This window comes from Lasioglossum baleicum, chromosome 12, assembly GCF_051020765.1.
Source record: "Lasioglossum baleicum chromosome 12, iyLasBale1, whole genome shotgun sequence".
Taxonomy (NCBI): Eukaryota; Metazoa; Arthropoda; class Insecta; order Hymenoptera; family Halictidae; genus Lasioglossum; species Lasioglossum baleicum.
Genome location: NC_134940.1, coordinates 4,015,183 through 4,040,020, shown reverse-complemented (window position 1 = coordinate 4,040,020; position 24,838 = coordinate 4,015,183). Strand labels below are relative to the sequence as shown.

Here is a 24,838-nt window from a genome sequence, read left to right as displayed (position 1 = left end):
CCTATACTGTTTTTTTCTGAGAAATTTGGATAAATTATGAAATTCTGCGTAAAAAGGTATTATACAAAGTGGAAGTTAAAATGAATTTTAAACATTTTCGGATACCCGCTCACCCCTATATAACGTGTTTACCCTTTTCTCTGTGTACTGCGAAAAATTGCCATACCATATTATTCAAAACAGTTTTGATATTATTAAATTTGTCTGTATCCTATAAATCGTAAAAAGCTCAACTTTTATATGAGAAAACAAAACTGATTCTTTAAATTGCAGATTATTTTGCAGGAGATTTTCCATATATTTGTTTTTTAAAGCCTCAAAAATGTTTGGGTTCCACTTTCCCAAGGGTCGAGGTCTTATAAAGAGAACTGCGTTTAGAAAAATCCTGTAAAATGAACCGTTAAATAAATATGAGCAAATCCGTGATTTGAATCGGCCAGGCGAGGCAAGCAATGCGATATGTAATGTGTTTGTAATGTGTATTGCTTGCCTCGCCCGGACAACGACAATGTCCCAGTCAGATCAGGCCTGTATGTACTGTAGGTAAAAACCCCGTCCCCAACCCCTGGTAAGTTTCGACCCCTCCTGGAGGGGTGGATTCTTACGCGCGGATACGGGGAATGCATTGTTCCTATGTACAAAAACGTGAAATGCCACGCAAAACGCTCTGTTTGACAATATCGAAATCGTCTCGGGACATCGTGATGCACGCGCGAAGAGCCGAAACGCGGCCCGGACCGGCCGGAGGGAAGAGTGAGGGCAACAGCGTTGTGGAAGGGGAAGATGGGAGACCAGCACCAGCATACCTATATACTTAGACCATATATATACCTATAGACCCGGCATAAGTATAGTATGTGTATAGGAAAACCGAAAGTACAGCTCGGAAAAGATAAAGGACGGTGTGACGTCACAAGATAATTTTAAAATGGCTGAAACGGCAGACCGACGCCGACACTACGCCATCATACACTTGCTCCGTGTAAATTTTGTGTAGCAATACATCGATGGCAAGAAATAGAAATTAAATTGAATGTTATTTCTTCCCTGAATGATTGTAATAGAGCAGAAATCATGTATTGACATTTTCAATTTTTCAACGAATTTGGATTTCATCTACTCAATTTTTTTGTAAATGCATAAAGATCCGTAGTCTAGCAATAACTAATCACAAGCGAGGTAAATGTAAATTGTGTAAAACTAGCAGTACTACCTTAAAATGTTGTAAATGTGGTCAATTTATATGTAAAAAACCATTTTGTAACCTGCATAATATGTCTTCAGAATCAAATATCGCGCGATTCCTAAAATAGTTAATATATATAATACTATTATTACTTTATATCTTAATAATATATCTTAATCAAATATACAAAATAAACGGCTGTATCTCAAATACAGTTTATAATAGATAATTTCATGATACAATGTCAAATTCTTTGAAATTATCCTGTCCATTCTTCCCGCGTACTGGGTATGTACATGTACATGGCGCACCCGGTGATCCCCCTCACCCCCCACATAAGCCAAATTATCTGCGCCGGGGCTATAGGTATATATGGTCTAAGCCTATATATAATGTATGCCGGGTCTATAAGTATATATATGCTCTAAGAATTTTGTATAAATTCAAGCAGAGCTTCCGAGTACAGTTCGTTCAGAAATTTAAAGGGTCTTTGGGCTGTAAATTTTCAGACGGTGCAGCTTTTCCAGTTCATGACGTATATATATCGGGAAGTAGTGATGGGCGCAATCGACTAAAAACTATCGATTTAGTCGATAGTAGCTGTTACTATTTTCAGTCGACTAGTTTTACTAAACTATCGACTGAATTTCGCAGTGGTGGGGGTTACTATTTTCAGTCGACTAGTTTTAGTAAAACGACTGAATTTCGCAGTGGTGGGGGTTACTATTTTTCAGTCGACTAGTTTTAGTAGAACGACTGAATTTCGCAGTGGTGGGGGTTACTATTTTCAGTCGACTAGTTTTAGTGAAACGACTGAATTTCGCAGTGGTGGGGTTACTATTTTCAGTCGACTGTTTTACTGAACGACTGAATTTCGCAGTGGTAGGGGTTACTATTTTCAGTCGAATGCTATACTAAATCAGAGGTTACCTCTCTGACTGAATTATCGACTGATTTATGGAGCGGGTAGAGCTATATATCAACTGAATCGATCAGATTCAATCATGACATTTACTATCTCTTTACTATCCTACTATCTATTTCATTAGCGCTATCAAATTAATTAATTCATAACCCTCATTTCATGAACTGAATCCGTCCCTCGGTGTCAAATTGACACAGTAGTAAAAAAAACGATAAAATAACAAGCAGGTGATTAATTATTTTTCGATGTTTTTTTAGTCAAATTGATGAGTTAAAATTTACATCTTAAGTTTTTCGGTTATGTGTTTCTTACAAACAATTCGATATTTCGAGAAAACTGTCAGATTGACACGAGGGACGGAATTCAATTGTTCTACTACTAAATATTAATTATTACAAATATTCTCCGAAAATATGAATGATTTATGCATTTCATTTATGTTAATAAAATATTTATTACATTTAGTACAAAATTGATATATTATTATTATATTTATCCTATCCTATAATATTATGTAATATCGATAACACCAAAAGGATTATTTATTTATTTATTTATTATACAGGTAAAACCCAATATGCATACATAAAATTAAATCAAATAAAAATAAAAAAACAATTGCAGCAACATAGCATTGCTATAGAGAAAATTATACATTAACTTAAAATTAAACATTTCTTTCATGACGCTGGAAAGACTATTTGAAATAAAAGTGCCTTTGTCTGCTGTCACAGTTTCATTAGCCACAAGTCCCACATCACTTATAGCTGAACACAGGGAGGTATACCGTTGTTGAAACCACTAGAGTATGTTACAGTTGAATTATCAGCAGAAAAATATCCCACAGCATCCAAAATTATTCCTGTAATAAGAGGAATTCAAAATGCCATAAACATCATTATACCAAAAACCATAGCAGGACTACATTTACAAAATAACATTTTAAATAATATTGAGATAAGATTTGACTACATTGAACAAAATAATACTACTCTAATAGCCACACTATTAGGTCCAAGATTCAAAACAGCTGTATTTGAAGTCGATAGGATTGCACAGACAGCGCAGAATATGTTAGAGATGAAATAAGTTCCTTGTGCATAACACGCAATAGTCATGAAACTAATACAAATAGAGCTGCAGCAGAAAATCAAGAATCATCTGAAGAAAACAATGAATTTTAGAATCTTCTTGTAACAAAAGTATCGCAGTTGACAAACTAATCCACACCTATAGAATATGCAACAACCATAATTCGTCAATATGTATATAGATTTACTGTACGCAAATATTAAGAGCTGTGAAGTCGCATTTTGGAATAAACACAATTACACAATGCCACAGCTTTTCAAAATAGCAGAAAAATATGTAAATACCTCTGTATTCTCAGCAACTTCTGTCCCATCAGAAAGAATATTTTCAAAGGCTGGACAGATTATGTCTGAAAGAAGGAACCGACTTTCAGCAAAAAACCTAGACCAATTAATGTTTTTAAATGTTAACATTTAGTAAATTTGGATGAATTTCAATAGTATAGACCATAATAATTTAAGGTTAGGTTAATTATAATTTTGGAATTTTTACCTTAATTTAAATTTATTACTAATCTCTACTACGACAAATGTAAAATATATAATAACATTAAATATTTCAATAATAAAGCTGAGTTTCATCAACTTCATCGAACATGGAGAACATAACTAGTAAAGCAATTCAGTCGACTGAAAACCACTAAAAACTATCGACTAAATAGTCGATAGTATGTAGCGACTAAATAGTAACTAGTCGATAGTTGAATTTAGTCGATAGTGCCCATCACTATCGGGAAGTTGTGCGACAAAACGAAAATGATGAAAACGCGGCTTAACGCATCGCGTACAAAATCGTGGAAATTTATTCTGTGTGCAATTCTGTGACTAGATATTACATGTGTTCTGTGGCCGTTATAAACAATGCTTTTAGAAAATGAAAGGTCTTTCTGTGTAAAGTATAAATGTATTTACGTATTGCGAATCTAGGGAGTTGAATTTGGTATATATATGAAGTGTGCTAGTGACCCTAGTGCGCGTGTGTAATACGCGCCGGGGGTGGTTAGTCGATGGTACGGTGTGCGAACGTGAAAAATTCCGATTTCGGCTATTTTCTTTGATATCCGTCGTGCGAACCGTATCCGAACGGACAATAATACATATTCTTTTTTTTTCGAAAACGATTTCTCGCGAAACGACTGTTGCGATAGGAGGGAAGCGCAAGGAAACCTATCGTGCAACTGCAGCGTACGATACGCACGCGGTGTCTAAAAATGGCGAAGGTGTTTCACGCGGTGACAGTATCGACTTTGTCAAACAATGGACGGTCAACACCGAAATATAATAAGCCGGTCACACTCAGTATCAACTACGATCCGCAAGGACTCAGCGTCGAGTTCCTCGGAGGTACTGATTCACTTCTAAATCATCTTTTGCGAATCGCGTCAGCGTCCTCCCGGAATGGTCAACATAACCACACTCCAACGACCGTTTTAAATACGCGTTCTTTCTTTGTAAAGAGACGGCTATGCGAATTTTTCTTGATTCCCCACGAATCCATTAACCGCAAGTTATCGCGCGCGCGCGCGTCTAAATCGTGATTTTTTTTGTCATTGGTGTAATACGCAATGCTGTATTGTCATTAATTTACTTTACGATTTATTTTTTGCTCGAAATGTTTTTTTCCCCCCCTCACTCTTTCGAAAGGCACGATTTTGCGATCGTTTTGTTTATCTCGTTAAAGTCAAACTTTTATGTTCGCGCATTTGATGGAAAAAAGTAACGAAAAATTTTTAATTGTTCCGATAGCTGGGAGAGATAAGACAACATTGCTAGAGTTCCCGGTAACTCCCAGCACCGAATGTTCTAGAGTATCGTCGAGGAGTTATGTATTCACATTAGAAACAGATAGTTTACTTGTAACCCTCGCCAGTGAAACAGGTAAGTTCATCTAAACACTGAGGCTTGTTATGGAGTATTATGTACCTCGATTTTCACTTTCACAGATTTCCGAAGCTTTCATTCGCAAATACTGAAACTTAAGAATGGCAAAGGCGTGTCTGCTTTCAACGAAAGGACAGAGGAATCGTCGGCGATGCAGTACTTTCAGTTCTACGGTTATCTGTCACAGCAACAAAACATGATGCAGGATTACATTAGAACCAGCACATACCAGCGAGCGATTCTAGGAAATCTATCCGATTTCAAAGACAAAGTAGTGTTAGACGTAGGCGCAGGTTCTGGGATATTGTCATTTTTCGCGGTTCAAGCAGGTGCGAAGAAAGTGTATGCAGTAGAGGCGAGTAATATGGCAAATCACGCTGAGCTGCTGGTCGCTGCGAACAATTTGTCTGATAAGATCATCGTGATAGCTGGTAAAATAGAAGAAATCGAATTACCCGAATTAGTAGATTGCATAGTCAGCGAGCCTATGGGTTACATGTTATACAATGAAAGAATGCTCGAAACTTACCTTCACGCGAAGAAATGGCTACAACCAGGTAAATACTTGCAAATCACGCTTTCGTTTAATTTAGTAACATTGACAAAGCTAATCGAATCGTGTCGACACAGGTGGAAGAATGTTTCCTTTGCGCGGTGATCTTCACATCGCACCGTTCTCCGACGAGAACCTTTACATGGAGCAATTCAATAAGGCCAATTTTTGGTATCAGACATGTTTTCACGGTGTGGACCTGTCCGCGATGAGGAACAACGCGATTAAAGAATACTTTAGACAACCAATCGTCGATACCTTTGATATAAGAATTTGTATGGCCAAATCCATCAGGCATATAGTAGACTTCCAAACCGCTAATGAGACTGACTTACATAGAATAGGTGAAACTTCGTATATTCCTATCGTGCGGGCTGATCTTTTCGGAGATGCGAGTAACGAGAATTAATCGGTGTATTTTGCAGAAATCGATGTTGATTTTCACATATTGGAAAGCGGCACGTGTCACGGTCTTGCATTTTGGTTCGACGTTGCATTTATCGGATCGACGCAACAAGTTTGGCTAAGCACAGCTCCCACAGAACCCCTAACGCATTGGTACCAAGTGCGTTGCCTTCTGGAGAATCCATTATTCTGTAAAAGTGGTCAGCTGTTATCCGGAAAGGTCATTCTTATAGCGAACAAAAGGTGCAGTTAAGTTAACGTATACGTACAATAACGATCGTGTGCAATAATAATAACGTATTATGATTCACGAGAACGCTACGAATTTCAGACAATCCTACGACGTGACAATAGATTTGAAGCTCGAAGGGACAAACATGGAAAGCAGTAGTAACACGTTGGATCTGAAGAATCCGTACTTCAGGTATACAGGTGCAGCCGCGCAGCCCCCTCCAGGTTTAAATAACACCTCGCCCAGCGAATCCTATTGGACAACGTTGGACGCGCAGGGCGCTAGGCAAGCGGTTAACATGGTCAACGGAATGTCGGTTAACGGTCTCGGTGAAGTTTCCATGGACGCGACTGCGGTCAATCCCGGCAATTTACTCGCGATAGGTAAAACCGTAACTCCGACACAGACCTTTCCGATAGGAACAACGTTATTTACTTAGTCGACGCGTTTCGTCCAGGAGGCCAACCGAATATTCATCCCGGTTCGATCTCGAGCACCGGTCGGGGACGGGTGGGTGGCACAGCGACGAGTACACAAGCGGCGCAACTGATAGGCGGTGGGATTACTCCGAACATGTTCACGTCTCCCGCTACGGTAAGTCTCTAACACGACTAACACCACTTCGATTATCAGCGAGCTAATTACCCGAAGGTTGCACCGCACCGCGCCGCGTTTTCAAAAATATTATCCGATGAATCGTCGCGCGCTCTCGAACGCCTAGAGAATCATGTAAATCTGCGGCCCTTCTATGCGTTGTACGTTTCCGTTTTAGAATAATAGCTCGCTAAACATTCAAAGTATAAACTCCCCTATTATACATGTTAATGTGCGAAAGGATACTAAAGTGTACGCCTGCCTGCGTGGTCTTTCGCGCTACAGCTTGGTGTTACTTTCCAGCAATCGCTGGTCCTTGGGAATACCTCGCATTATCCAGTGAATCCCAGCTTGATGATCGGCGATTACGTGACACCTGGTAACGGCATATCCTCCCAAACGTATCGGCAATGATCAATGGCGAAATCATTTTGCGGTGACTATTCCCAGACGGCGAAACAATCTAGCGATCATGGACACCGCGGCATCGGTAGCGGAAACACCGGCAACCGTAACAGCAAACAGTGCCGCAGCATGGTGTTCAGTTCTCCAGGAAGCAAACCACCACTACCACTACCACTCTCGTCCGCCGTTCGAATTTTATACGTCGTCAGTCTGATCGGTGTCCACTCGAACGTTGCCCACAAGAACAAGAGCGCCAACGACTTCGCGTACATGAACGGGCTGGCACTTGGACTCGGACTCGAACTCGGTCTACGATTAGGTCTAGGACTAGGACTCGGAATCGGACTTGGACTTTGTCTCGGCCTCCGACTCGTACTCGAACTTGGACTCGGACTCGGAGTTGGAGTTGGACGGTGTGCCAGGAGAAACAAGTCAGAGTGGGAGGCACGCTGGAGGAAACTGCGAACCGTCCTCTCGTAGTCATCATGTCATTTTTCACATAGTCGCCCTCTATATTTAATTGCCCGCTCGAAGATTCGATCTTCCAGATCCAGCGAAGTGCATGCTTGCCAAACGTATTCGAAAACAAATGATATTTTTTAACGACAATACAGCCATCGTACGTACTATGTATCTCACCGCGCAACACCAACAACGTCGTAAACGTTTTACGAGAGCTCCTAAACGGTATCGTCTCTTGTGTATCGACACGCTTGACGACGAGGGCGCAGATTAGCTACAGGACAGACAGATCGAATCCGATCTTTTTCTCTGCTACTTCTCCATGCCTGCTCTATTCAGAATTCTCTTTGTACATCGAAACGATTCGTAATAATTCCAATAATCGGCGTTCTCGATCGTCGAGGACCCGAGCCATGGTTTTCTTATTCTTTCTCTTGTTGTATACTCGAGATTCTGTTATCGTACGACGCGCCACAGAAGATTCCACGATCGAACGTGGCTGTCCTGTATCTCGCCTGCGATCCGAGCAACAATTCGATCGTTCGTTCTTATTCCTCTTTGTTTTCTATTCGATACGCTTGTATACTATCTCGGAATCGGCTTGGTTGATCTTCAACCTCGAGCGACATTTTTACACGACGATTTTTAGAATAATGTACGATGTTCCCCGAGCGTGTGCAAGGTGTGTCGCGTAAAGCGACGTGTCTACTCTGTTTTCTCCGAAATTATTTCATCTCAGAATTAGCCGTTTATTTTCTTTTTTCCACACGGCTAAATCGATTTTGTAATTTGGAATTTTTGCGATATCCGGCGCTGTCGGTGCATCGTTCCGTTTCGAAGAGTAACCGGAGGTGTCCTCGACCGTGTCACTATTTAATACTTTAGCCGTCGAATATAATTTCAGAGAAGACACTCGGCAATACTTGGCGCGCGATACACACTGTACAAAAAGGCGAAATGTGCAAAAAAGCAATATTTCGTTGACGTTACGATAATGGAGCACTCTGTGGCATTGCCTGTTATTTATTCATTCGATTTCAACGGCGAACTCGGTTCAATTCGATTCGATTCAACGTAGGGTTTACATAAATACAGCTTCTACGAGAACCATCCAGCAAAACTGATACTAATAAATTCTACGAGAACATATTCGTGTACATCCGTAGCATCATGTCGATCTTAATCTCATTGAATGAATCCGTACCCGTTAATTTTGCGTTCTCTTTTAAGTAAGTGATATTTTTGTTCGTTATTTATGGTTTAGAAAGTAAAAACGATTGTACATAATCGATAATCACACGAGTCGACTTTTTCATCGTACTATTTACGCTGAAAAAGTGACGAGAAAGAGGGGGGGGGGGAAAGTACGGCGCGTTTCAATAAGATTACGTTGCGGTTCGTGTGTCTAGCTGATTTGTATTAATTACAATGTACAGAGGGTGCGGATACAAACGCGGACGATGCGTGAGCGTGACGCGTACATGGACGCACGGTGTCTCGAGTTTGTAACGTTTTCTATTGCGCGTCGACTTCCGGTCAGTAGGATTAATCCTCTACTTTTAATGTACTTGGACTATTCTGTCAGAATTCCATTACCTTTACACGTTCCCCGTTTTAATTGGCTGTTTAATCGCGGAACGAACCGCTTCAGAGTCGGGTATTCGGCTGAAAAACGGGAATAAAATATTGTAGCGTTATTTATCGGCTCAGGGACATAAATAAGTAGGTCGTTGGATTCGTCTCGACGTCAGTTATAACATTATGAGATAAAAAATGTATTTTAACGTTGAAAAAAACAAAATAATTTTTATTTTTCGTAGAAAGATTTTTTTCGAAATTTAAAAAAAAATAATTTTTTCTCTACAAAAAATAACAATTATTTGGGTTTTTCAAAGGGTAAAATATATTTGTTATTTCATAACGTTATAGCCGGCGTCAAGACGAATCCAACGACTTACTTTTTTATGTCCCTGAGCCCATAAACAACGCTACAATATTTTATTCCCGTTTTTCAGTCGAATACCCCACTGTGAAACGCAAATCGCTCTTTCTCGAAAGTACTTTGGAAATGCTTGTCGAACGGTCGTGCACCGATAGCCAATTCATCGTTCGTCTCGTCTTCGACCACCAAGCGGTTCGCTGCGCGATTAAACAGCGCCACGTTTCTTTTTTATATATATACATAGTTCCGAAGTAATCGATGAATTATTTAATTTTACAAGAAACAACACGCGGACGTACCCCCGAAATTATAGTTTTACACAGGTAATCTCCTGATAACAAGGTGCAGAATGTGTCGAACGCGCACGAACTTTTATCGCGATAGACTGATACTGTAAAGACGCACTTAAATGCGTCGGAAAATAAAAGAACAAATGAGCAACCGAGAAATCAATCGTATAATTCACGAGTCGTATCTCAGAGCTGAAATCGGGAAATTTTTCCGTTTTTTCTTCTTTGTTCTTGCTTTCCATCTTTTTTCTTCTTGCAGTAAAAAAATAAAATATCTGGAAACAAACAGCCCTCTTGTCTGCATGCTATCCCTAACACAGAACCCCTTGTTATCAGAGGGTTACCTGTTGTCTGTTCTATTCTATTCTATTATGTTATAGTATATATAATAACTGTACATACGAAGTAACGCTTAATCCGAGGAAGATCGTCGATCGTTGTACTCGGATCTCGGTGTAATGCTTAAGTCTCGTTAGTTCCTAAGGAGTGCTCTTCGTTCATTGTCTGCACAAGCTTGGTTTTTATACAAAGTCGACCGGTTCACGATGGTTTCCCGTAGGTTGGTGTAATGATTTTCGTCGTGCTAAAGAACAAGTCGAGCAGATATTATATATTCTCGTTTACCCCCGATAACTCGTAGTATTGCGGCTAACGTTTATACGTCTAAATAATCAAGAATGTATTATATCTTTTACTCGAACGATACGATATTTTCATTGGATCGTCAACTATATACATATATACATCCGCAAAGGAATGGGTTCTTGTCCCATTGTGTTCATTTATCTTTTTAATTATTTATGTCGTAGGAAATTCAGCGAAGCGACGGTGAAGGAAAACGAAAATGATTGTAAATAATTCCGCAAACGTTCTCCACGGTGTTTACTTAAGATATACAGGATCATATATATATTAGTTTCACACATCGGATTTCGTTTAACTGGAGCGTGTTCAGCGTGTTTCAAATATGGTTTTTGACTGCAGGCATTCCACAAGTGCTGACTAACGGACCGCGGATCCTAGGTGAAAACGAATACGTAAAGAAAAAACAGTCTCCGAAACTTTTAAATGTTCGAGGGCAGTGGCGCACCTAGGGGGGGAGCCAGGGGGCCAAGTCCCTCACCAAGTTCATAGATATTTTGGCTTAAAAAAAGGTCATCACGCAAAACCTAGGGCTGGGTTCAACTCGACCCCCCTCCCCAAGATTACATCTTGGGTGCGCCACTGTTCGAGGGTAACGAGTTTTGTGTTCTAGTTCTGTCGATTGATTTTTGAGAATATAATAGAAAGGAACGTTTGCACGAGGATCCGCAGTCCACCAACAATTGCATCGATTCGTTGTTCATATCGAAAGATGTGCTTCTTCCAGTGTCTCGTTCTTTCTCTCTGTTCCAAGAGTACATGGAGAACATTCAAAGCAATATGTAGAATCGAACGCCTACAAAAGTATTAGTTGTATACCGTGCATACACGTGTTTCAGTTTTCCAATAGGAGAGACAAAAGATTGAGTAAACCTAAGCGTACACACATTTTTGATATTTCCTTTTTATTTCCTTCTTTTTCTAGATATTGCTTTCAGTGACAAAAAACAAGTGCGTGCGTGGCGTGGCGTGCATACGGGCGCACGTGCTTCCGTATTTCGCGTTCCTGTCGTCCCCGCGACGGCAACGAGTTTAATTAACGACTGAAAGATACAAAATGTCTCAGGTAGCCATGCGAGTTCGAAGAATGATGTTTACATTTACGCTTCTCCCGCGATCCTCTTTCTTTTTTATTTCTACGGCCATTCGTCAAAAAGTAAGATTCGTGTAAAACTGTATAAGTTCCCCGCCACTTCCGTAATCCACTCCTACACACCCACACCCACTATTAGCCCCACCGAACATCCCTCAATTAAGGCGCATAGTCTTCGTAGCGTTGGACTGAATGAAATACGGTATTGCTTTTTTTCCGGAAAATTCAACAATCACGGTCGAATAAAAATATATATATATATACTTGTATTCGTTCCAATAACGATTATCTCGTGTCTCAATATCGAACAACTTGTTGTCATTTTTCCAACGTTTAACAACCGCATACGTACGATCGTCGACGAGCATCGAGACGATGGAATTATCATCGAAATTTTCCTTGAAATTCGATATATATATATATATATATCGATACGTGTAAAAGCATATCAAGAGTAGACTTGTTTGCAATCACGAACAACAATAGACATATACTTTCGTTTCAATAAATCGATAAATCAAAATTAACGGATATATATACGTTCTGTACTCCATCGTGTAACGAACTTTGTACTCACAACCACGATCCTGTAGAAGTATAATTATGGACATTCTACTTTTTCTCGAGATGATCAAGATTTTACGAAAAACCACGTACAGTAATGTCCCATTCTAAGACCGGCGGGGGACACTGCTCTATGTCCCTTCGCCTGCACATTCCACTGGGGGGCATACCCACTCGAGCTGCCTCGATGCCAACTATTTTTATTTTCAACATATTTGTTACGTTTTTCTAATTAAAACGAGCCGTTCGAAAACCTCAAACGGGCTATGACTCCGTTAATTTTCAAAATTCTAGTCTAATTACACTGTCCATAACAGCTAAAAAGTATTTCGATTCCCACTATACGAAACTATCAAAAACTGTATGTTTAGGAGAAAAATTAAGAACAGATTCGGAATCAGCGCGAAAAACACTATAAGAATCGCATAGTGGGAATCGATATACAAAAAAAAGTTGAAATTTGTTGACAGTGTTATTTGGGAACATATTTTCGAGATGTTATATGTATATACCATATGTTAAATGTATGGTAAATTATAAATTGTGCTTCACATGTACAGTAAATATGGGTAAAATTGCATGGTGTCATTTTAATCAGAAAAATATCGCAAATGTACTGGTAAAATTTCATTAAAAATAAGTAAAAAGTAAAGATGTTTTAGTATTGATACACTATATATTTTTTGTCACGCCTTCTATACGTTCGGCGCGATTGACGAAGCCACAAAAAGATAGTGTCCTGCTCCGATCTAGGCCACACACAGAACCGAGAATTGACTTAGAATGGAAGATTACTATATACTATAATTTCAGTTGTGAGATATACCTTTGAAATACCTTAAAAATTTTTTGATCAGTATATACACGATTTTCGTATTACCACGCATGCTAAATTTTACTCGAAACGTTCTAACGAATTAATCCGGAAGTTAGTATTATCTGTAACGAACGTACGGTACGGTAATTAGTATTTTTTAATTCCTACATTATGTATCTCTTAAAAAAAAGCGAACGTACCAGATCTAAGGTGCATTAAAACTTTTTTCTTGTAACGGAACACACAATATATATGTTTTTCATAGGGTTCTGTTGTTCGAAACAAGAGCCTAGCTAGCACAACGCGTTACAAGAAATCTGCCTAGTGTCTACAATCTACTTATTTGTTAAGTATCACAGTTTTTGTATTCTGTCAATGTTTTTACATATAACAACAACAACAAAAAAATCAAGATTACTCAGATCGTTTCACCTCGAGAGAGAATCTGAGAAGTTACAATAAACTTATTTATCTCGACATTACAGTGAACGTTTTCTTTATGAATAATTAAAAGAGTTTGTTGTTTCCACGTTATTCTAGAAATTAAATATGTCGCAACGCGAGCACGCAAATGCATTTCCCCGCGTAATTTTAGAGATTATATTTGAACGAGTGTCGATACCAGTCGATACTCGATATCCAAAGTGACGGAGGCGCCTCTTGTGGTGAAACTCCGAAGCTCAGTTAAGGAACCACGCAGAGCCAGTTGACGTAGCGGCAAAACGCTCAAACTATTAGCCAAACATCTGGACCACTGACGTACCGTCTGCGGTATTAGCAGAGGGGATATTCTCACAGACTCGTCTGTGATACAAACACGAAAATAGGAAAACCAACAATTAGACGTTCGGAATAAATGATATTAATTTTGAAATTCAGAGTAGTACAACTCAACGACAAGCCAGACGACCAAACATTTTTTAAAATTCAGTAGTGCAACTCAACGACAAGCCAGACGATCAAACATTTTTTAAAATTCAGTAGTGCAACTCAACGACAAGCCAGACAGTGGAAAATTTTTCGAAGACCTCGAAAATTGAGTTTTGTATTAGGAGAATATGATAACGAAGGAGGCGGCACGAAATTCAGTAGTGCAAGTCAACGTCAAGCCAGATGGTCGAAAATTTTTCTTAAGTTCAATAGTATAACTCAACGAGACAAGCCGGGAGTTCGGGAAAAATTAGTGGTTCAATAAATATACGCACATAGGCTTCGTTATTACATTGTCTTTATTTATTCATCGTAGATTCTTGTCCTACGTGGCGGATGAAATTTCTATAGTAGAAATTATGATGTTTTGTGATTTGTAACGTAAAATAAGAGTATATACATGGAAATACTAATTAATGGCTAAGGGGGAAAAACAAGACAACATTATTTTTAATTGTCGTTTATTTTAATTATTATTTCATCGATCATCTGATTCTCGAAAAAAGTGAAAGACATCATTCGGATAGTGCTTTCATTTCCTTAGTTTTAAAAATCTTGAGCTTAATAAAAATGGATTCGAAAAAATCGTTTATCTCGCTCTTTCCAAAAACCATTGTGACCTTATCTGTCGGAAAGTCACAAAAAGTCGCAAACTTCTGGATTATAATCAAATGAAAATCGATGGGACTCGAAGGGTCTCAATAATATACAAAAAAATTAATAATTAGCTCTTTGTATTTTTTATAATTTAAAAAGTAATGTACTCACCGCACTGAATAACATTCTACACTATGAAACTTTCGACCGGTACGGTTACATTACTTCAGGCACTGAATCACTTTGTTTGTCGCGGTGTGCGAATGATTCCCGTCGCGCGTTTAATGGACAGAAGGGGTCTCCATTAAAATTCAAGTTCGACATCTAGGTCGCAATCGAAATCAGCTTCTTCAACTTGACGAGGTTCGTATCTCCGTGAGTCTCCATGTCGAGAGGTGTGCTGTTCAGGTTGTTTGTGAACTCATCGTGCCACACGTAAATCTTCGTGCAATTGGCGGCCAGGAATTCGAGTTCTGACGGCTCAAGCGGCGCGAGACTCCTCAGAAATCCGTCCTGCTGGTATTCGGTTACGTATGGTATCATGGCGTTCGGCCTCTGCAGAAGAAACTCTACGTTCACCGCGAACCCTGCCATATCCATTGGGAATTTTCGGCCGGCTACCCATCCGTCGTAAAAACCGGCGAATTTCCCATCCCTGAGGACCGGTGAGATTAGTCCGAAACTTGTGGTGAGACCCACGGGAAACATCGACACCCTCTTCGTGCGACGGATCTGAAACGAGTGTCGGTTTTACTACGTTAACGCGTCGAAGATGCTAAGAAACAAACTGTTTCATATACAGCTGTCACTACTAAATTTATAAATTTAAATCACTATAAAACTATTAAATTTAAATACACGTGTATTAACGTATCCGCATTTTAATTCGCGTTAATTTTTACGATACAGTTACTAATTTTCGGAAGCAAAATAAAGGGTATACAGGGTAATTCCGAAGAAACAGAACACCTAGATATCTCCGTTATTTTTCGTTGCACAAAAAAACTTCTTAGGGCAAAGTTACAGTGTTTGAAGGGCCACATGTAACGGTGCAAGGGAAAAATTTTCAAGTTCATTTTTTTAACAAGATTTCAAGGTCGTCGATATTTTTTTAAATGTATAATGAGGTATTTTTTAATACATCAATCGATGCAGCTGGACATTCGTTATAAAAAAGGCTTGCACCCGGAAGCCTTAATCGTGAGAAATGTATAATGCCGTGCATACGATATATGTACCTCGTCGAAGAGCGGTAGGTCGTAGGTATTGTCTTCGTCTGCAAAATAGAACACCCCGTGGGTCGCGTTCGCCCTGATCCATTCTAGGCCGCGGTTCCGGTTCGACACACCTCGCGGTTCCTTGCTCGTCTGGTTTTTGTACACATCGGGCATCGGGGCTAGAACATGCAGGAGTTGGAATCTGAATCATAAAAATCGTTTGCACACTACTTTCTACTTTTCGTATTCGATCCGGATCTAACCCTGACCTAACGTTGCAATGGAAAATCGCAACGGAATCTCCTAGACTCGAATTCGAAGGAAAACAACCTCAAGTAATATCCTAGTCCGCGAAAATGTCCCGAGTGTTTCCAATGTGATTGTTTACCGATCAAATGTTCGAACTTCAAGCCCGACCGTTTTAACAATTTGGTGACTCGGACGGTGGGATCTTCGGCATCCTCGATCACGAGCCAGTGAATGTTCTCGACCAGCATCAGCGTCTGACACACTCTGATCAGCATCGCCATCTGTTCCGGTCTTGGATAAGTTGCCGTGATTATGTACAATGGTACACTTTTCCTCAGTTGCTCAGTCTCCGCTGACACCTGGACACTCCAGGCCGTATACGGCACATTCCGTGACGACATCTGGATACTCGACGCCGTATTTGGCAGATTCTGTGACGACACCGGGATCCTCGAGGTCTCCGATGAGGATCCAAGTGGCTGTTGCGACGCTAGTTCCATTTTCGAAGTGACGCTCCCAGTTGGATCGTGCCCGAACGCCGAGTTCTTCGTGATCAGCTCTTGAATCAGCGAGGCTGCGAAGACCGGACTCAGTCGAAGCATTTCCTGGACTCTGCGCACCGCGCTTCGAATCTACAAACAGTTTTGTTGGAATCATCGTCGTCCGTTTCCCGCTGTTTCGACTGACGAAAAACTAGGTCGATCCCAGTCATACCATTTCTTCATTCAAGTTGGATATCCTGACACAGCTGCTCACGTCTTTCTGAGAGTAGACAGGGTTCTCTTTGGCCGAGTCGCCCTTGTCGAAGACTGACTTCAGCACGAACTGAATACACATCGAGAAATAGTACTGATAGAACATCACGAATATGCCTATTAGTCCTATCACACCTATTATCTTGGACGCCTTCATTATACCAGCACCTGTCGGTCAAACAATTCACAGAATTTACCACGAAATACAAGATACAGTCGCGTACTACATATAGATACGCGCATTATCCACGACTAACGCGAATTCTTTCAAGGTTAAAAAACGTTCTACCACAATCTCCATAATTATCCCATATTCTGCAAAGTTTCAGCTTTCATTTAAAAAACATTTCATCGCTCTATCTCATTTCTATCGAAAGTTCTTTGATTTTGTCTCCGATTTGGACGGAAGGTCCCACTGTGTGGTGCACCCTTAAGATAACTGTTATCGGTATTAACACTAGGTTTACTGGATCCGTCAAGATGACAATTATTAACATTGTAAAGATGCTTCCCTGAGGAATTATTATTATTATGTATTATAACCGGACCGGACCGGAATTAAAAGAAGAAAGAAATTTCTATTTGGCTGCTGTGTCTTGCAATCAATGCAAACATTCTTTATTTTGCATAAAGATCCGCAGTCTAGTGATAACAATAACTTATTTGGCGCATTCACGCTGGCGTTCAGGCAATATTCGGGTTTCAACTTCCGCGGAAATCGCTGGAACGAATTACGGACTTGCTGTATACGAATATAGAATGAACGGTCGTTGCGATTAGTTGCTACTCGTGTTTCACGTTTGATCGTCGAACGAAAAAATAAGCGTCGCGTCGGTGTATCGAGGCTAGCGAGGTTCGTTCGCGATAAACGATCATCGAAATTTAATTGAAAATTAATGGCGCTCGTGCAAGGAAGTCGCTTGGAACGCAGATTTAATTAGGAAACATTTTATACGTGTGGCTGCGAAGGGAAACGATAAGATACACGCTTCCGGCGATTCACGCGCGCCCCTTCGCTTCGATAAGCCTGCAAAAATGTTAATGCCGTTTCGAGTTCCGAGTTCCAAGTTCTGAGTTTCGAATTAAACGAGACGCGGACGCGGTGTCTTTGTTTATCGCTTGCCCTAGCTGCAACGATCAACCAAGGACCGTCTGGTCTAGATACTGGGAACACGTCGCCGAGCAGTGGTCGGAAATCGGGAAAACGTGGTCAAAATAGGAAGTAGTACTCCAATTTAGTTCAATATTGATACTATGGTATTTTTCGGAGCACTTTATTAATGAAGTACTACTACACCGATTTTTAAACTGGGGAAAAAAATGTTTTACTTTTGGCCACGATTTCTGTCGAACTCACCAAGTATCAGGACAATTGTATTGTAGTTTTGACGGAGTTTGTGTATGGAGTACTTCCACGGAACTTCACCGTGTCTTAGGCTTCCGAACGAGACCGTATGACTCTTGCTCGAAACGTTCTCCACGTGTTGAAATCCAAGCATCGTAACACGCGACGGCGTATCAAGCGTTATCGGCGCGCAATTATTTCCAGGGTGGATGTTACGCACAGCAAACAATAGGTACTCGTCCGAATGCCACTTAATGGGTTTTAGAATATTGGCTTTTGTTTTAGCTATAATATTTTTGTATTACCAACTTGTATGCACGTGCATAGCTAGCTGCAAGATTGCTAACCTTGCCCGTAAACATATAGGCAAAATCAATTTTAATTCGTGCGTGATAACGAATTTCCTGTAACCATGCGCAATAAAAAAAAAAGGTTCAAGTAAATGCTATTGAGTTTAATGCGAAGAGTAGGTGTAGCTAAAACAAAAGCCAATATTCTGAAACCCATTAAGTGGCATTCGGACGAGAGTACCTATTGTTTGCTGTGCGTAACATCCACCCTGGAAATAATTGCGCGCCGATAACGCTTGATACGCTGTCGCGTGTTACGATGCTTGGATTTCAATACGTGGAAAACGTTTCGAGCAAGAGTCACTCGGTCTCGTTCGGAAGCCTAAGACACGGTGAAGTTCCGTGGAAGTACTCCGTATACAAATCCCGTCAAGACTACAATACAATTGTCCTGATACTTGGTGAGTTCGACAGAAATCGTTGCCAGAAGTAAAACATTTTTTTCCCCAGTTTAAAAATCTGTGTAGTAGTACTTCATTTATAAAGTGCTCCGAAAAATCCCATAGTATCAATATTGAACTAAATTGGAGTACTCCTTCCTATTTTGACAACGTTTTGCCGATTTCCGACCACTGTTCGGCGACGTGTACCCAGTATCTAGACCAGGCGGTCCTTGGTTGATCGTTGCAGCTAGGGCAAGCGATAAACAAAGACACCGCGTTCGCGTCTCGTTTAATTAGATTATGTATTTATTAGATTATGTATTTAATCAAACGAATTGACTTATTGAAGTTTTATTAACACAACTATGAGCACACAGAAAATACGTCTATTCGATTTAAAAATCACACGCCAATCGAGAATCATTCAGGCTAGAAAGCATTGAACGTTACATCGAACAAATAACTAACGGGTTTATAAATAAACTGAACTATACATATATTAAATCGATCGATCCTTGAGTGAAACAATAGATTCATTTTGACATATTTCAACAATTAGAAACTCAGAACTTGGAACTCGGAACTAAGAATTCGCGTAAATCGAGGATAATGCGCGTATCTATATGTAGTATGCGACTGTAGCTTGTATTTCGTGGTAAATTCTATGAATTGTTTGACCGACAGGTAGCTGGTATAATGAAGGCATCCACGATAATAGGAGTGATAGCACTAATAGGTGGATTCGTGGTGTTCTACCTGTATCATTTCCAGTTGGGTGTTCGATTCGCGCTGATGGCCGACTTGAACACGGGCGACTCGGCCAACGAGAACACGGTCTTCTCTCAGGAAGACGTGGAAAGCTGTGTCAGGACATCCAAGTTGAAAGAAGAAATGGTATGACCCGGTTAGGGAACATATATTCAGTACAAACCGATTTTGATGAAACTTATGCGAGATATAGTTCTTCGAAAAATATTTGACTCGTGTTTTTTTTTATCAATCAAATATTTTTCAATGAACTATATGTGACATAAGATTCATTAAAATCGGCTTGTAACCACTGAATGTGTTCCCTTGCTAGTTTTCATCGATCGAAACCACGACAAACGGACGACGATGATTCGAATGAAACTATTTGCAGATTCGAAGCGCGGTCCGCAGAGTCCAGGAGTCGAACGGACTGACAATGAGTTCGAACATCGCGACATCGCTGATTCAAGAGCTGATCAATCAGAACTCGGCATTCGTGTACGAGAGGATCTCGAGGATCGAGTCGTCGCAGGATGCACAAGAGAAGATCATCTGTAACAAAGAGTCGTCGCAGGATGTACATGAGAAGACCTCGAAGAACGAGTCGTTGGATGATGCACACGGGAAATCCTCGAAGAATGAGTCGTCGGATGATGCACACTGCAAGTGCTCGAGGAACGAGACGTCGGAGGATGCACAAGGGAAGACCTCGAAGAATGAGACGACGGAGGATTCACACGGAAAGTCCTCCAGGAATGAGACGTCGGAGGATTCACACGGAAAGTCCTCGAGGAATGAGACGAAGGAGGATTCACACGGAAAGTCCTCGAGGAATGAGACGACGGAGGATTCACAGGGAAAGTCCTCGAGGAATGAGACGACGGAGGATTCACACGGAAACTCCTCGAGGAATGAGACGACGAAGGATTCACACGGAAACTCCTCGAAGAATGAGACGTCGGAGGATGCACAAGGGAAGACCTCGAAGAATGAGACGACGGAGGATTCACACGGAAAGTCCTCCAGGAATGAGACGAAGGAGGATTCACACGGAAAGTCCTCGAGGAATGAGACGAAGGAGGATTCACACGGAAAGTCCTCGAGGAATGAGACGACGGAGGATTCACAGGGAAAGTCCTCGAGGAATGAGACGACGGAGGATTCACACGGAAAGTCCTCCAGGAATGAGACGAAGGAGGATTCACACGGAAAGTCCTCGAGGAATGAGACGAAGGAGGATTCACACGGAAAGTCCTCGAGGAATGAGACGACGGAGGATTCACACGGAAAGTCCTCGAGGAATGAGACGTCGGAGGATTCACATGGAAAGTCCTCGAGGAATGAGACGACGGAGGATTCACACGGAAAGTCCTCGAGGAATGAGACGACGGAGGATTCACATGGAAAGTCCTCGAGGAATGAGACGACGGAGTATTCACACGGAAAGTCCTCGAGGAATGAGACGACGGAGGATTCACATGGAAAGTCCTCGAGGAATGAGAAGACGGAGGATTCACACGGAAAGTCCTCGAGGAATGAGACGTCGGAGGATTCACACGGAAAGTCCTCGAGGAATGAGACGACGGAGGATTCACACGGAAAGTCCTCGAAGAATGAGACGTCGGAGGATGCCCACGGAAAGACTGTGAGGGACGAGACGTCGGAGGATTCACACGGAAAGTCCTCAAGGAATGAGACGTCGGAGGATTCACACGGAAAGTCCTCGAAGAATGAGACGACGGAGGATTCACACGGAAAGTCCTCGAAGAATGAGACGTCGCAGGATGCACACGGGAAGACGTCAAGGAACGAGACTTGGGAGGATGGACATCAGAAGACTTCGGGGAACGAATCGTCGCAGGATGGACAGGAGATTGGGCAGGAGCTGAACGTCGTACCATTGTACATAATCACGCCAACTTATCGAAGAGCGGGTCGGTTCGCACACCTGATCAATGTGGCTCACTCGCTGTTGCATGTCGAGAACATTCACTGGCTCGTGATCGATGATGCCACAGAAGAAGACAGCCTAGTTATTGAATACTTAGAACGGACAGGCTTGGAGTACCATTATATGACCGGTAAATAATAATCACATTGAAAACACTCGGGACAGTTTCTCGGACTAGGATATTACTTGAGGTTGTTTTTCTTCGAATTCGAGTCTCGGAGATTCCGTTGCGATTTTCCATTGCAACGTTAGGTCAGGGTTAGATCCGGATCGAATACGAAAAGTAGAAAGTAGTGTGCAAATGGATTTTTATGATTCAGATTCCAACTCTTGCATGTTCTAGCCCCGATGCCCGATGTGTACAGGTACTCGCGGGCCAAATTACTGCGAGGCGTGTCGAACCGGAACCGCGGCATAGAATGGATCAGGGCGAACGCGACCGAGGGGGTGTTGTATTTTGCAGACGACGACAATTTCTACGACATGCGGCTCTTCGACGAGGTATGTATATCGTATGCGAGTGATTTCAGGCTTGTCAAGGCTCGGCATTATACATTTCTCACGTTTAAGGCTTCCGGGTGCAAGCCTTTATAGTAGATATCAGTGTCGCCAAATTCATAAAAGTAGTGACAGCTGTATTCTACTGTATATGAAACAGTTTGTTTCTTAGCATCCTCGACGCGTTACACGTAATTAATAGTAAAACCAACACTCGTTTCAGATCCGTCGCACGCAGAGGGTGTCGATGTTTCCCGTGGGTCGTCCCCTCACAAGTTACGGTCTGCGCACACCGATCCTCGAGGATGGGGAGTTCATGGGTTTTCACCACGAAGAGGCACTTGCCCAAAAATTCGCAGTGGATAATGCAGGGTACGCGGTGAACATAGATTTTCTTCGGCAGAGGCCGAATGCCATCATACCATACACCCGCTTTGTGGCGAACGGATTTCTGAAGAGTCTGGCGCCGTTCGAGCCGGTGGAAGTTGAATTCCTGGCCGACGAATGCACGAAGATTTTCGTGTGGGGCACGCAGGATGTCAAGAAGAAGAAATTACTCCGCGCGCCTAGGCCTCTCAACATGACTATGTACAGAGATACGAACATCGTCGACTTGAATAAGCTGTTAATCTGATGCTCCTATTTGGTAAAGGTTCGATCTCGATTGTGATCTAGATGTCGATGTCGAACGTAAATTTTAATGGAGACACGCGCGACGGGAATCATTCGCAGACCGCGGCGAACAGAGTGATTCAGTGCCTGAAGCACAGACTAGATACTATTAAAGACTGCCAGTGTTATTCAGCGATGCCAGTAACCGGGCGCGACTGGGCGCGGGGATAACGTGGAACTTACAGTGACCTACAATACCACATCGCTAAAAGTTCTACCACTGACGAAAATAGTATCAAATAGTGCCAAAACATTGTCTGAAATATGGCGGAGAATGTAACATTTAATAATAATCGATATGGTTTCGTAATAATTCGCCTTCTCACCGATGCGTCGCGACGAGAATCTCCTCAGTGGTCTTCTTCAGTTCTTCACCGACGAAATGCCGTCGGCGGCCTTCTGTTTCCACTGTTTCCCAGAGGAACTATCGATAACCATCGATAGTACTTCGATAGTTCTCCACCAACCAGTGTTGTGAACTGGTACAGGAAAACTCGCGCATGCGCGACGATTCTAGCGTCACTGAAGTACAAATTCGGGCACCTTGGTCCCCCGCATAGCTTCGCAAAACCTTTTATTTTTCGATTCTCAAATATGAACGTTTAACATGCGTATGTTATGTTAAAATTTGATGTGTGTGTGTATGTGCATATAATATATAAATATATTCTAATTGCGTCCAGTTTCCCGGCAATAACAGTTCGCCCCAACTTGCCCCACAAGCTTCAGACTGTAGAACGCACATATACGTTCCTGGATTTGCCGCGCATGCGCGAGTTTTCCAGTACCAGTTCACAACACTGAGTGCGAACGCGCAAGCGTAGTTCTGACAACTGACAACGTCACGTCACAATCGTAAACTCGAAAAGTGTTCGATATTGAATGGCCACACGTGCTTCCAAAGATACTGTTTTGGTGCGATTGAAAGTAATTGCAAAAATTGAACCGCACAATCGATATCTGCGTACGATTAAAACGAATAAGCAGGTTGATTTCATCGCTTGAGTGAAATTGATTGATCTACGATGCGTTACGCGTCTATCGATGTTTTTCGTTATCATTGTCCCGACAGCGTATAGCTTCAGCTGTTTATTATTTTCGTTAGTCGAAACACCATGGGAGTTCCCGTGAAAATCGAGTCTCAAGTTGTACAGCAGTTTACGATTTTCCTATTGTTCTCGTGCATCGTAATATTATTTCTTTATTTGAATCATGTGCAACCGTATTATTTCATTGACGAGGTATTCCACGTACCTCAGACATTGCAGTATTGCGCCGGCAATTTTACACAGGTATGTTTCGGTTTCCAATTTCTTTACGTTTTTCATATTTTGCAACATCGTAACACAATCCGAAGATTGGATAGGACAAAAAGAATATCTTTTTTTTATAATTTCGATTAGAGAACGACGTGTCGTGTATACTCTGAAATAAATGATATTTGAAAGACATACATATTATTTTCAGTGGGATCCTAAAATTACCACCTTACCTGGGTTGTATTTACTCGCAACTCTGATACTATCACCTTTCAATCTTTGTAATGTATTTTACATGAGATGCATAAATTTACTTGGAACGTTTGTCAATTTCTGTCTCGTTTACAACATAACCAAACATATTTCGATAATTCGTCATGCAAAACGATGGAACAGCTGGAATCAACTCCTGGTGGCTTGTAACATTATGCTCTTTCCACCTTTGTTCTTCTGGCACTTTCTATATTACACAGACGTTGTGTCAGTCAACGCGATATTATTAATGTTACTGTTGCATTTACACAAAAAATTTAAAATGGCAGCAGCCATAGGTATGTACCAGAAGAGCGGTAGAACAGAATGCGGTACAATTGAAAAAATTAAAATTATAATTCGTAATGCACAGGTCTGTTGTCCATACTAATTCGCCAAACAAACATTATCTGGGTCGCATTTGTTAGCCTGGAGCTTGCGTTCGATGTGATAGAACGTAAAAATCCCAAGTCGATAACAAGCCAAGAGTACAGTTCTTTTACCTATTTAAAAGTGAGTAGTAATTCGATGAGAAATAGAATGAAATT

General features: G+C 41.2%; 4 protein-coding genes and 1 long non-coding RNA gene across 11 annotated transcripts in view; 3 read left to right on the top strand and 2 right to left on the bottom strand.

Annotated features, from left to right (window-relative positions):
* Positions 1-1,907: 1,907 nt before the first annotated feature.
* On the bottom strand, positions 1,908-3,939 carry LOC143214642 (uncharacterized). 2 transcript variants are annotated; one of them, XR_013010189.1, is made up of 3 exons: positions 3,696-3,939; positions 3,488-3,584; positions 1,908-2,973 (listed from the first exon to the last, which is right to left on the bottom strand). It is a non-coding gene; the product is annotated as an uncharacterized LOC143214642 (long non-coding RNA). The 2 variants fall into 2 exon arrangements; XR_013010190.1 differs by having other exon boundaries at positions 3,488-3,552.
* Positions 3,940-3,958: 19 nt separating this feature from the next.
* Art4 (arginine methyltransferase 4) lies at positions 3,959-12,553 on the top strand. Of its 4 annotated transcripts, none has more exons than XM_076435926.1 (9): positions 3,959-4,546; positions 4,949-5,080; positions 5,146-5,640; positions 5,714-5,980; positions 6,062-6,284; positions 6,373-6,656; positions 6,731-6,867; positions 7,153-7,246; positions 7,318-12,553. In XM_076435926.1, the coding sequence occupies exons 1-9, from the start codon at positions 4,414-4,416 to the stop codon at positions 7,332-7,334; spliced, it is 1,782 nt and encodes a 593-aa protein (XP_076292041.1). In that variant the 5' UTR covers positions 3,959-4,413; the 3' UTR covers positions 7,335-12,553. The 4 variants fall into 4 exon arrangements, with proteins under 4 accessions (XP_076292041.1, XP_076292039.1, XP_076292042.1 ...); XM_076435927.1 differs by having other exon boundaries at positions 3,961-4,546; positions 7,171-7,246; XM_076435924.1 differs by having other exon boundaries at positions 3,960-4,546; positions 7,153-12,553.
* A 1,726-nt stretch (positions 12,554-14,279) lies between these two features.
* On the bottom strand, positions 14,280-24,332 carry LOC143214134 (galactosylgalactosylxylosylprotein 3-beta-glucuronosyltransferase P-like). 3 transcript variants are annotated; one of them, XM_076434796.1, is made up of 5 exons: positions 18,188-18,734; positions 16,790-16,998; positions 16,215-16,707; positions 15,848-16,005; positions 14,280-15,341 (listed from the first exon to the last, which is right to left on the bottom strand). In XM_076434796.1, exons 1-5 carry the CDS (start codon positions 18,327-18,329, stop codon positions 14,934-14,936), a joined length of 1,410 nt encoding a protein of 469 aa, XP_076290911.1. In that variant the 5' UTR covers positions 18,330-18,734; the 3' UTR covers positions 14,280-14,933. The 3 variants fall into 3 exon arrangements, with proteins under 3 accessions (XP_076290911.1, XP_076290913.1, XP_076290912.1); XM_076434798.1 differs by lacking the exon at positions 18,188-18,734 and adding an exon at positions 24,034-24,332 and having other exon boundaries at positions 14,282-15,341; XM_076434797.1 differs by lacking the exon at positions 18,188-18,734 and adding an exon at positions 23,106-23,662 and having other exon boundaries at positions 14,282-15,341.
* LOC143214130 (uncharacterized) lies at positions 18,738-22,790 on the top strand. Its single transcript, XM_076434783.1, has 5 exons — positions 18,738-18,926; positions 19,593-19,802; positions 20,050-21,739; positions 21,953-22,110; positions 22,331-22,790. Exons 2-5 carry the CDS (start codon positions 19,605-19,607, stop codon positions 22,739-22,741), a joined length of 2,457 nt encoding a protein of 818 aa, XP_076290898.1. The 5' UTR covers positions 18,738-18,926; positions 19,593-19,604; the 3' UTR covers positions 22,742-22,790.
* Positions 23,620-24,838, top strand: part of Alg10 (alpha-1,2-glucosyltransferase Alg10) — an 8,228-nt gene continuing 7,009 nt past the window's right edge. Inside the window, exons 1-3 of the mRNA XM_076434800.1 lie at positions 23,620-24,071; positions 24,247-24,589; positions 24,664-24,803. Of these exons, the coding sequence (XP_076290915.1) occupies positions 23,895-24,071; positions 24,247-24,589; positions 24,664-24,803 (660 nt within the window). The 5' untranslated portion in view covers positions 23,620-23,894. The remainder of the gene's footprint in view (positions 24,072-24,246; positions 24,590-24,663; positions 24,804-24,838) is intronic.